The sequence below is a fragment of the Coenobita brevimanus genome, chromosome 101 (assembly GCF_032717465.1).
Source record: "Coenobita brevimanus isolate Jiangsu-jjx chromosome 101, ASM3271746v2, whole genome shotgun sequence".
Taxonomy (NCBI): Eukaryota; Metazoa; Arthropoda; class Malacostraca; order Decapoda; family Coenobitidae; genus Coenobita; species Coenobita brevimanus.
In genome coordinates, this window is record NC_137054.1 from 14,356,214 (window position 1) to 14,368,912 (window position 12,699).

General features: G+C 39.1%; 1 protein-coding gene across 1 annotated transcript in view; it reads left to right on the forward strand.

Annotated features, from left to right (window-relative positions):
• The window catches only part of LOC145414941 (uncharacterized), a 193,963-nt gene that overhangs the window by 157,447 nt on the left and 23,817 nt on the right, over positions 1 to 12,699 (forward strand). The window contains exons 25-26 of the mRNA XM_080284354.1: positions 1,591 to 1,694; positions 11,070 to 11,244. Of these exons, the coding sequence (XP_080140480.1) occupies positions 1,591 to 1,694; positions 11,070 to 11,244 (279 nt within the window). The remainder of the gene's footprint in view (positions 1 to 1,590; positions 1,695 to 11,069; positions 11,245 to 12,699) is intronic.

The window sequence follows — 12,699 nt, forward strand, 5'->3', positions numbered from 1 at the left end:
ATACATTTTTGTGTCTGCCCTCCTCTCTTCCTATTTCTCCATCTTTCCTGTCACTTTTTATAGCTCTCCTTTCCTTTTCAGGTGACTTTACACAGAGTTGTAAGCCCAATGGTTTCCTGTAAGCTAGGAAACCATTTACAATGCTGGGTGGTAACCATATAACCAAACTATATGTTCCCTATGTGTCAACAACTGGCTTGGCAATGGGTTAGTATTCCTCCTGGTACAACTAACTCAAAGACAAACAGCCACCCCTTACAGGATCATGGTGTCTGGCCAGATAGATAGACTGACTGGTAACATGATATACTGTACAGTAAACTCTCAGTTATCCGTCGTCGCAATATCCTGCCCAGCGCAATATCTGGCATTGCTGGCTCAGCTCTTTTAAGGCAATATCCAGCAAAATTATGCAATATCTGGCGGCAAAACGGGACATACAGTAACTGGTGGTTCTATGCAATACACGGCGTCGAGGTGTATCAACTAGCTCATAAACAGTAGCCAACCAGCTCTGTATGACTGTATTACAGTATTTTATCATTACTTTATTGTACAGTATTTTATGCTTAATTTTCATCTTTTACTCATGGGAAAATTTTAAAGATACAGTAGAGTGTTAACACGGATAATAATGCAATATCCGGATCGACGCCGAATATTGAGCCGATGGGGGATACTATACAATATCCAGCATAGGGCTTGGCTGAATTACGAAGGATAATTGAAGGTTTACTGTATGTGATTTATTACTTTTGTGAAAGGACTTTGATTCCATACTGCTCAGTTTGTAAAGGACACACTGCATATACTGTAGTATATTGCCATCAGTATTTCCCTGTGTACTGTTTACATTTTTTATATCTATGATGATGATAAATATTGCTCATTATAATCTCTTAAAAAATATATATATATATATATATATATATATATAATGTTGGGGTAATATATTTCCCAAAGTAGTGGATATACATAACTGTAAGATAATTTGACTAGAATTTTTGCTGTTGCATAGGTTACAAAATTCTGGGACATATACTGGGTTAAGGACAATTAATATACTGTACACGATTTACCACTTTTGTGAAGGGACTCTGATTCCACATTGCTGTGGTTGTAAAGGACATTGCATATAGTACTGCATATTACTCCCAGTATTTCCTTCTATACTGTTTACATCTTTGATATCTGATGATGATAAATATTGCCCATCATACTCACTCCAAAAAAAACTACTTAAATAATTTTGGGGTCATTTCCTAAAGCTGTGGAAAAATTCAGATGATTTGCCAAAAATTTTTGTGCAGTATGAGTTTCAAAATTTTGAGACATATAAAGGGTTAAGGGCAATTGATTGTGTGTGTGTGTGTGTGTGTGTGTGTGTGTGTGTGTGTGTGTGTGTGTGTGTGTGTGTGTGTGTGTGTGTGTGTGTGTGTATGTGTGTGTGTGTTTCATAAAAAACTTTGAAAGACAGCCAGCATTTATATCAGTTATGCATATTAAAGATGAGAAGTAAGGCAAATTCTAATCTCATTAATTTCCTGAAGCATTTTCACATCATACAAAAGATTGTGTACATACTTTCAGTGCCAGACTCTCCCACTAACCCAGCCATTGATTATGTCACTGACACTTCCACCTCGCTCTCTTGGGACCCTCCACTAGACCTCTCCTGCCTAAACTACTATGAGGTATGTGGTCTGTCACCCTGTTATGAGGCTAATGTCTTTTTTTCATGTACAGTTTGTCACTAATTGTCTGGTAGGCAATGTGAAGTATTTCTTAAAAAAAAAATACCAAGAAAATATTTTCATATGGTAAGGTCTTTGAGGGAGAGCCAGGATTCCATGGGCTTCAGAAGTTTATGAGTGAGTGGATATAGTATACTTAAGTTTCTTTTGTCACAAGGCAGTGTTCATATGAAGAGAAGATAAGTGTACTATATTGTATTTTCCCACTGTTGAGTAGTACCTGTATGATATTTTAGTGCAATGAAGTACTTGCTGCTCGTCCATGCTTTATTCTGCTCAAATGACAGCTCTTTTGTAACAACACAGGAGGATACCGTTACAAAATATTCTAGAGATAGTCCTAAACATTATGCAACACAAATGTGAACACATCTTCATGGTATTAGGCAATTAGTGAAAAACACATACAGCTTAGTATATATGATGGAGCAAACCAAAGCCATGGATGGTGTATTCAGATTTTCAGACATAAGGTGGAGCAGTAGCTATCATACATTCATTGAAACCATAGTACTTCACTAGTACTGTATTCCAGTAGAGTATATGGTAAGATAGAATAAACAAGTACAGTAACAGTGAAGTTAACATTGTTAATAATGTAATGATGATATATTTTGCACTGTTGCAGGTGTAGTTCCTGATGTCTCTGCATTTTGTCACTTGGTGTGTTGCTGGTTCACACTGTGGCATGCCGCTTAATGCCGTATGAGTGATGGCTTGCATACAACTGAGAGAATGTAGTGTGCTTCATATCTGTGTGTGTGTGTGTGTGTGTGTGTGTGTGTGTGTGTGTGTGTGTGTGTGTGTGTGTGTGTGTGTGTGTGTGTGTGTGTGTGTGTGTGTGTGTGTGTGTGTGTGTGTGTGTGTGTGTGTGTGTGTTCTTACCTAATTGTATCTTTACAGGAATGAGTCAAGCTCATGCTGTCCTGTGTTTTAAACCATATTTATCGTACATATCCTTAAATTTGTGAATTGTTTTGGCACACACTATCTCATTCAGTAGTGCATTCCACTGATCAATTGCTCCATTTGGGAAACAAATTTCCTTACGTCTTTATCACCTCCCTTTTTATGCAGTTTTTTGCAGTGTCCGCTTGCTGATGCATCCCCATAGGTTAAGTAATCATTTATGTCTATTTTCTCCTTCCCTGATATGCCTTTATATAGCATAATCATGTCACCTCTTTTCCTTCTCTCCTGTAGTGTTGGTAAATTCAATTTTTTTAGTCTTTCTTCATAACTTAGATCCCTTAAGCTTGGTACCTGTCTTGTAGTGGCCCTTTGAACTTTTTCAATCTTGTCTATGTGTTTTTTGAGATGAGGACTCCAGACTACTGATGCATACTCCAGGGTTGGTCTTATGAATGATGTTATTATCTTTTTTAGCATGTCTTCATTCATGTATGTGAACGCTATTCTCATATTTGCAAGCAGTGTACTTGTATACATGTTCCGTACCTTCTCACTGATGTGGTCAGCCAGAGATAGTCTGTTACTGATAATCACACCTAGGTCCTTCTCTCTTTCTGATGTGTGTAGGTTTTATTTCCTAACTTAAAATCCCAATTAGGTCTTTTTCCACTTTTACCAAACTTGATTACATGACACTTGTCCACATTGAATTCCATTTGCCATGTATTACTCCATTCATGTAGTTTATTTAATTCTTCTTGTAGCTCTTTACAAGAGTCTGTGTTAGTAATTCTCCTCTGTATTTTTGCATCATCTGCAAACATATTTAGATAGCTTTCATTTCCAATGTTACTGTCTGTATCATTTATATACACTAAAAACATGATTGGTGCCAACACTGAGCCCTGTGGAACTCCGCTAGTCACTTCTCTCCATGATGAGTAATTTCCCCTTAGTACTGTTCTCATTTCTCTTTTTATGAGAAAATCTTGCATCCAACAATACAGTTTGCCTCCTTGATGGTACAGTTTCCATAAAAGTCTTTGGTGTGGTACTCTGTCAAATGCTTTATTGAAATCTAAATAGATACTGTCCACCCATTCTTCTCTTTCCTGTAATGTGTCTGTTATTCTGTCATAGTAGCTCAACAGATTAATAACACATGATTTTCCTCTTCTGAAACCAAACTTTCTGTTATCATATTGCATTCTTCTAGATGATTTACCCAAGCTTTTCTTATAAGCTTTTCTAATAGGGGAGCGCAGTGATAGTTCGGCCAGGAGGATGGTTCGGCCACTGGCCTTCCTGAATAATGTAGGGGACCTAGATCATTGAGATTTCACATGAAGTTGCGTGATCTTGCCGACAAATGGCACATGTGTTTTTGTTTTGGTTGGCCGGGAAACAGCAACATCAGGTTAGATTTTATGATTTTTCATGACCCCTATGTACTTTTTCGGTGATCCAACGTAAGCAGTAGCTCCATTAATACTTCAGGGTTGTTATCCATATATAGTGCAAATATCATTTATTGTCTATAGGTGACGTGAGAGTAGATAACACTCGAACAGCTTATGAACTCTGGGTTTCGGGGCGCCATGTGTACATCTTTATACATGGGGGATGATTCGGCCACTTGAAGTGAGGGATGGTTCGGCAGGGTTGCCAGGTGGCCGAACCATCTCTCATAATTAACTAATGATTTATTTTCTTTATTTAACTATTTTTTTCTATCTATCTATCTATCTATCTATATACCTAGGCTGCTTCCCCCAAGGAAAGGGAGGTAGCCGAGACAGGACGACACACTCCCCATTTACTCATCCATTCAAACACATTCATTCTCATCTTAGCCCCAAAGGGGAGAACGGACTGATCCTCACCGCACCACACCGCACAAAGGTCAACTGCGCAATGCAATCAGTGACATCTGCAGCAGGGCCCGACAGCAGAGCTGGTTTACCCCTGCCACATCATAACAGACTCATCCCCTTACCTTTTTTCTATGAAATTACATATTCTCTCTCTCTCTCTCTCTCTCTCTCTACTTTCCCTCAGATATTGATGAAGCTTCTGTTTCAAGAAACGCTATAATTGGAGTATTACCTGAACCAGTTTCACAGAGCACTAAGTGAAGGCAAAGATATTACAACTTTGGATTTTTGTTTCACTGGATTTAAAATGCGTTAAGAGTAAACAGCATGTAAGAGAAGTAGCTTTCATTTGACTCGGATATTCTCTTTCACAAAATTATAGTTTTATTTTATCTGAGATAGGCAAGAGTAGAGCCATTTAATTTCATTATAAGGAGATTGTTTGTTCCTTGTTTCATTGAAAGGAGATTGTTTAGGTAAAAATAAATCCAATAAATCATGTCAGCACAGATGAAAATTTGATTCTTAATTTTCTTACTGTATTTAATTCTTTAATTGAGCCCCAGAGGCAAGTGGCCAAATCATCCCACATGGTGGCCGAACCATCCAACGCCAGTGGCCGAATCATCCACACCAAGAGGGATGGTTCGGCCATTTTGGAGACCTTAAGAGTTTGGATTACTGCCAAGAAATGACGTAAGTTTAAGAACTGACAATAGCACACAAAAGAGCCAAAAGATGTGGCTTCCTCTTGGAGTAAGCAGATTTTAAGAATTTCGTAAACTTTATTTATTATGATTTTTTTTCGAAAAAGTGGCCGAATCATCACCGCCCTCCCCTACCTTGCTTACAACACTGGTTAGTGATACTGGTCGGGAGTTGAGTGGATTTTGTCTATTCCCTTTCCTGAATAAGGGAACAATGTGTCAAGTGGGGTTGGTGGAGGATTAGTGCCCCTCCCTGTAAAACAATTAACTCTAAGCCCTTGGCCACCCCGTTTGGGATACATGGCGTCTGGCAATGGATGGATGGAGGAAGGTAGTTTACCCTGTCCCAAGGATTCCTTTGAAAATTAAAGATAATGGTTTACTTAACTCCTTTGCACATTCATGTAGCACCCAGCATGAAATTTCATCAAGACCATTTGCTTTTCCTTTGTCTAATTTACTTAACTCCTCCTGTATTACTTTTTCTGATATTTGTATATCTGGCAGTATGTGTGGGCATGCATGTTCCACATAGTCCTTCTCAAAATTTTTTTCTTCTGTAAAAACTGATTGGAAATTCTTATTTAGTGTTTCACAAATATCCTTCTCTTGTGTATAGGTGATTCCCTCATCCGTAATGGATTGTATTTTATCTTTTACTTTGGTTTTCCTTCTGATGTAGCTATAAAATAGCTTCGGCTGATCACTTTTATTGATGATATCCTCCTCACTGTTTTTGGGCTTCGCTCCTTATTCTTGTATTATCGTTTCTTGCCTGTTTATAGTTGTTACATGCCCTTTCACTATTGTGTCTTCTGTATTTATTCCACAACAAATCTCTTTTTTCTTTTGATTTGTTTACATTCTGTACTGAACCATTTCTTTATTTTTTTTTCTGCTTCTTTGTGCTGTGGGATGTATTTCTGGACTCCCATTTCATAAAGTTCACAGAATTTTTTATATATAGCATTTAAATCTTGTCCTCTAAGCTCCTTTTCCCCAATCAATTTCTAAGAAGTACTTCGTTAGGTCATGATAGTTTCCTTTTTTATAGTTTAGGCTCTTTTTGTAACTTTCATTGCTGTTAACTATGTCATATGCAATCCTGAAGTTGCAATTTAGTGCTGAATGGTCACTTTTGCCGAATGAAGGGTGATATATTAAACTGTCAATATCGTTTTCTTGCCTTGTAAATATAAGATCTAGCATTGAGGGTACATCGAGTCCTCTTTTTCTGGTGCTTTCCCTTACATGTTACGTTAGGAAAAACTCCTGCACGAGATCCAGTAGCTTTTGGTCCCAACAGCTTTCTTGGCTTATTATATCTAGAGTATTCCAATTTATATTTGTATTAAAATCTCCAGTTAGTATTATTCTTTCCAATTTCTCTTCCATTCTATGTAGTCTATCTATCTATCTACAGCCTCCAAGTCGCATGTCACCCACCATTTGACTACCCTCCCCCCAACTCATCCCCCCCTCCCTCATATACCTCTCAACTCCATCCCTCCACCTCATCCTCGGTCTACCCCTCCCTCTCCCTCCCTCCACCTCACCTGCATACACCCTCTTAGTCAGTCTTTCATTCTCCATTCTCTCCATATGTCCAAACCACCTCAGTGTATTTCTCCTAATCTTCTCAACCACATCCATATCCACCCCACAACGTTCCTTCACTTCTTCATTCGTCAACTTGTCCCTCCATGTCACTCCACATGCTCCTCTCAAGTACCTCATTTCCACTGCTCTCACTCTTGACTTGTTCCCCTCTTGCAAGGTCCACACCTCGCTTCCATACATCAGGGTCGGGATCACAATACTACCATTCAGTGACTTCTTAACTTTCATACTCACCTCCCTATTTCTCATCACTGCTTTCAGTGAACCAACAACCTTCCTTCCCTGCTGTACCCTTTCATGCACTTCATCCCTCCAAGTTCCATCCTTACTCATCACACTACCCAAGTACTTGAATGCACTCACACTCTCCATATCCTCACCATCCAACCTCACTGTACATTCTGTGACTTCATTCCTCTGAAACACCATAACTTTACTTTTGTTTACATTAACTTTCAGCTTCCTCCTCCTACACACTGTCCCAAATTCATTCACCAAACCTTGCAACTCCCATTCATCTTCACTCAACAATACTGTATCATCAGCAAACAGCAACACCAGAATCTTCCATATCTCACCCTCATTCATTAGAGCCACCCCCACATCTACTGCCCTACCCTGCACCTCCTTTACAACCCCATCCATGTATATATTAAACAGCCATGGAGACATCACACAACCCTGTTTCAGTCCCACATTGAGATCAAAGAATTCACTCAGCTCACCATCCACTCACACTGTAGCCCTAGCTCCTTCGTACATATTCTTCACAGCATTCAACAATTACCCATCCATTCCATGTATTCTTAATATCTTCCACATACCTTGCCTGTCTATTCTGTCATAAGCTTTCTCCAAGTCCATGAAGGCAGCATACACTTTCTTTCCCTTCTCTAGATACTTCTCCACTAAACATCTTAGAACAAATATCTGATCTACACACCCTTTTCCCTCCCTAAATCCCCCTTGTTCTTCTCGAACTAGCTCCTCTGTCATATGCCTAACCCTCAATGAGTATTCTACCATATATTTTACCAGTCACACTAAGAAGGCAAATACCCCTATGGTTACCACATACTTCTCTCTCCTCTTTTCCTTTATATAAAGGAACAATTATACCTAATTTCCAGTCCTCTGGAACCCTTCCCTCTTCCCAAGCCAATCTACACAACTTCCATATCCACTCCACAACAATCTTACCCCCATACCTCAACATTTCACCCCACACTCCATCATTTCCTGGGGCCTTTCCCAACTTGATCTTCTTCATTGCTTCCACTACTTCCGTCCTACTGATCTCTTCCTCCCTCCTCTCATCTCTTCTCCAAACCATTCCCCAACCAGTTATACTCGCACTGCTCTCACTCTCTACATTCAACAAATCTTCAAGGTGCTCCTTCCATCTCCTCAATTTCTCTCTTCTTCACCAACAATCTATTATTCCTGTCTTTCACTCCCCTACTATTTCCCCTTTCACACTGCCTTACTTTCTTTACCTCCTTCCAAAACAATTTCTTACTCTCCCTCCATTTCACACTCAGATTCCTCCCAAACTCTTCATCCACTTTCTTCTTACTCTCCTTCACCAGTCTCTTCACCTCCCTTCTCCTACTCTAGTAGTAATGCTCTTAAACTCTGAATTGTACTCTCCGCCAGGACCTCATATTCACCTCTTTCCCATGTGTTTGATCTAGGTGGCATGTACAAATTGGCTACAATTACTTTCCCTTCAGATGTATTGATCTCTACTACAATCAGTTCTACTTGTGAGGGTATATCTAGTTCTATTTCTTTGACTTTTAGATGTTTCTTTTTTAATATTATAATTCCTCCTCCTTTTTTAAAGTTCCTATCTCTTCTCCATATATTGTATTCCTCTAAGTTTAGGATGTCATTTGATATCCTTGGTGTTAATTTTGTTTCAGTTAGGCATATTATATGTGGTTCATTTTCTCTGACGTAATCATTAATCTCTAATAATTTAGATACCATTCCATCCACATTTGAGTACATCAACTTAATCATCTTGTTTTTATACTTGTCATGACTTGGTTCTACTACCTCCCTCTTTTTAATTCCCTCCTGTTTGTGTACCACTTTTGTACCTGCAGTCCAATTACCTTGTAAAAAAAATGTATTCTTCTCCTCCTCTGATCTTCCCTCATTTTTCGTTTTTGCTTCCTCCCTCTTCTCTTTCAGTAATTCCAATTCTTTTTGTGTCAGTCATCTTTTTATCTCCCTATGTGTCAAGTGGGGTTGGTGGAGGATTAGTGCCCCTCCCTGTAAAACAATTAACTCTAAGCCCTTGGCCACCCCATATGGGATACATGGCGTCTGGCAATGGATGGATGGATGGATCTTTTTATCCATACATTTTTGAATTCCTCTTTTTCGATAAGATTCTTTGCATTTTTTATTATCTCCTCCACAGTGTTTACACTCTGGAAGGTTACCTTTAGGGGTCTTGACTTGCTTCTCTCGTATTTCCCTAACCTTTTGTGTTCCTCTATGTCTTTACTACAGATTTCCTCTGATACTTCTTTCAATATGCTCATTACATCTGCCATCTCCTTTTTGTCCCTTGAGATCTTGTTTCTTACTTCTTCCTCTTCTATACCAGTGATTACTATAGATTTGTTGATGTCTGCTGAATCTCTGACTAATTTAGGATTGTTTTGGATTATTCTTTTCACTTCCTTTTTAATGCTTTTTTCTTCCACCCTTGTTTCTAAGTCTTTCTTTACTTTCACCATTTCAGCATATGTGGGTTCCACATCATTTTTGTAGCTTTACACAGCTTCATCCACCTGTGTTATCTTCTCAAATATCACTGCACTGATCTGTCAGACTGCTTACTTGCCTAACTGTCTCTGTATCATTTTTGAATTCTTCCATAATACTCTCGTGGTTTACTACTGTACTTGCCATTTCATTGATTTTTCTCCTAAGTGAACCCAGTTCTACTGTCAGCTCATCTATGGTTGTGTCTTTCTTGTTGACTTCCTTTCCTAATTTTTCTATTTCTTCCTTTTGCAAGTGCATCTGTTTCTTAATTTCATCAATCTCATTTTGAAAAGCCATCTCTAGTCTGTGTACTCATTCCACCAGTTTATTGCAAGTCTTCATTTCAACCAGTTCTTGGTAGAAATCATCATCCTGCTTTCTACCTTTATCCCTTTTCTTTTCCAAATTTGCTTTACTAAAGTATGTGGTCATTTTGCAGTACTAAAAGTGCATATAGTACTTACATTCCCTGGGGCAGTTGTGTGTGTGTGTGTGTGTGTACTTACCTAATTGTATCTTTACAGGAATGAGTCAAGCTCGTACTGTCCCGTGTCTTAAACCATATTTATCGTACATATCCTGTGTGTGTATGTGTGTGTGAGAGAGAGAGAGAGAGAGAGAGAGAGAGAGAGAGAGAGAGAGAGAGAGAGAGATGCTGGAAGTAAATACAAGGTCTGATTGAAAAGTTCCAACCTTTAGCTGGTGGGTGGAAGGGGGGGGGGGGGGAGTACTACTGACATCAGACTTTAATCTCCTTCAAAATATGACACTTGGAACTCAACACACTTAGCCCAGTGATCCTTCCATTGCTGGAAACATTTTCTAAAGTTGGTCTTTGGCACTGCCAACAAAATCTTTGTCACATTTGTCTTTATCTCATTTGTATTCTCAATCTCGAATCCTCCTGCTACATAGGATCACACAGATCTGGCAGGCTCCCTGCTTTCCCAACATGGTTCCCTGTGGCTTTTGGCTATTTCCACAACTGAAGATGCCACTGAAGGGTTTGAGATTTGAGGACACAAATGAGGTAATGATAAATGCGACAACAATCTTGTCAGCAATTCCAAAAATTGAATTTCAAATGATCTCGTCAACAATCCCCCCAAAAACGACTTTACAACTATCTTGGCAGCAATCCAAAAAAAGCTTACAAAATCATTCCAGTAATGGAAAGACCTCTGGGCTTGGTGTATTGAGTTCAAGGGGCATACTTTGATGGAAAATAAAGTCTGAAATCAGTAGATAAGTTTTTTTTTTTTCTCCCCCACCAGCTAAAGGTTGGATACTTTTCAATCAGACCTCGTAGTTCTCATATCATAGACAATATTAGCATCAGCAATTAATTATTTAAATTTAATGTTCTTGTTCTTGGGTTTATTTGTATTGCATAACATACATGACTTCATATTTTGTAGGTGTGTTACACGATGTTCGCTGCATCTGTTGCTGAGTGTAAGAATACCAGCAGCAACAGCATAATCCTGGTTGACTTGGAGGCCTGCACTCTGTACCACGTCACAGTAGCCTCTGTTTCTTCTTCTGGCCTCTTTAGTCCATACCTCAAATTTGACACCAACACTGATGATGCAGGTAAGATACAGTGCCCCCCCTTCCTCCCGTTACGCATATCCAAGCTCTGTAAACCACTCTTATGCACTGACCTCATCTGTGACCAAAATCCCTGTTTCACAGTGTTGAAGCAACTTGTGTCGGCTGAGACCAATGGAAACTATGGGAATCAGCTAAAGAAAATATAACATTAAAAACATACGTGAGAGAGAGAGAGAAAAAAAAAATTTTTTACAAAATGCAGTTAGCCTGATAGGCCAGGGTGAGGGATGTAGATTTTTTTCTTATTTTCCTCTTTATGAGGCCTGCCCAAACCAAAACCGAACTTTTTAAATACCGCACCAACTAGCTGGCAAAACAAGACTCATGGTGGAAGCACTGTGTAGCTGCATCTGTGAGCTTTAACCTAACACTAGTTGCATTGTGCCACATCACTTAGCCACTGGGGTACACACACACTTTAGTGAATGTGTGTTTAGTGCACTTGGTGAATTTTCTTCTAACTCTTCTGTCATCTGTAATATACCACCCTTTCAGGATGGATTTCAACTCTGAAGAAAAAAAAAAATCTGCAAGGGCCAAATTCGGAGAGTAGGGTGGCTGGAAGACAATAGTCGTCTCATGCACCACATAAGTTATGGATAAGGAGCAACGTGTGAGCAGGTGTACTGTCATGGCGCAGTGTTTGTTCACATTTCAAGTCTCTTCCTTCATACAGCATTCCTCAAATGCTTCAGGACATCAAATAAAACTCTTTACCGACTGTCTGACCAAGTGGGACGAACTCATGATGAACAACGCCCTTCCAGTAAAAAAAAGATGATCAACATTACCTTCATATTTGTGTGACTATAATGTGCTTTTTTTGAACACAGTGACAATATTCCAGTCCACCGTGATGACTGCCTTTTTGTTTCAACATAGTAGCCATAAACCCATGTTTCATCACCTGTTATGACATTTTTTTCTGAGTTTTCCTTTGCATTCGAGCAATCAAACAGCTCCTGACTGACTGTGAAACTGTTCTTTTTCTGCTCATCTGTCAGCAGACACAGCATAAATTTAGCAGCAACATGATGCATATTCAGTTTTTCAGTTAAAATCATGTGGCATGAACTCTTACAGATGCTTATTTCCTTGGAAACTTCACAGACAGTCAAGTGATGATTTTCACAGAACACAGCATGCACTTTCTCAACATGATCATCTCTTGATGTGGAAGGCCATCCAGATTTGGGATCATCCTGAGTGGAAGTTCTTCCTGATTTGAACCGCTGGAGCCCCTTGTGACACTGCATACGCCTCAAATAATCCATATGTCTGTTGCAACTTTAAAAGTCTCTGAAAAAGTTTTTCCCAATTTGAAACAGAATTTCACACAAACACATGGATCTTCAAGATCCTTCTTTGTTCGACTTACGACAAATTACCAAGGTCACCAAACAAACATCCACTCATGTGCATGTACCTCAATGA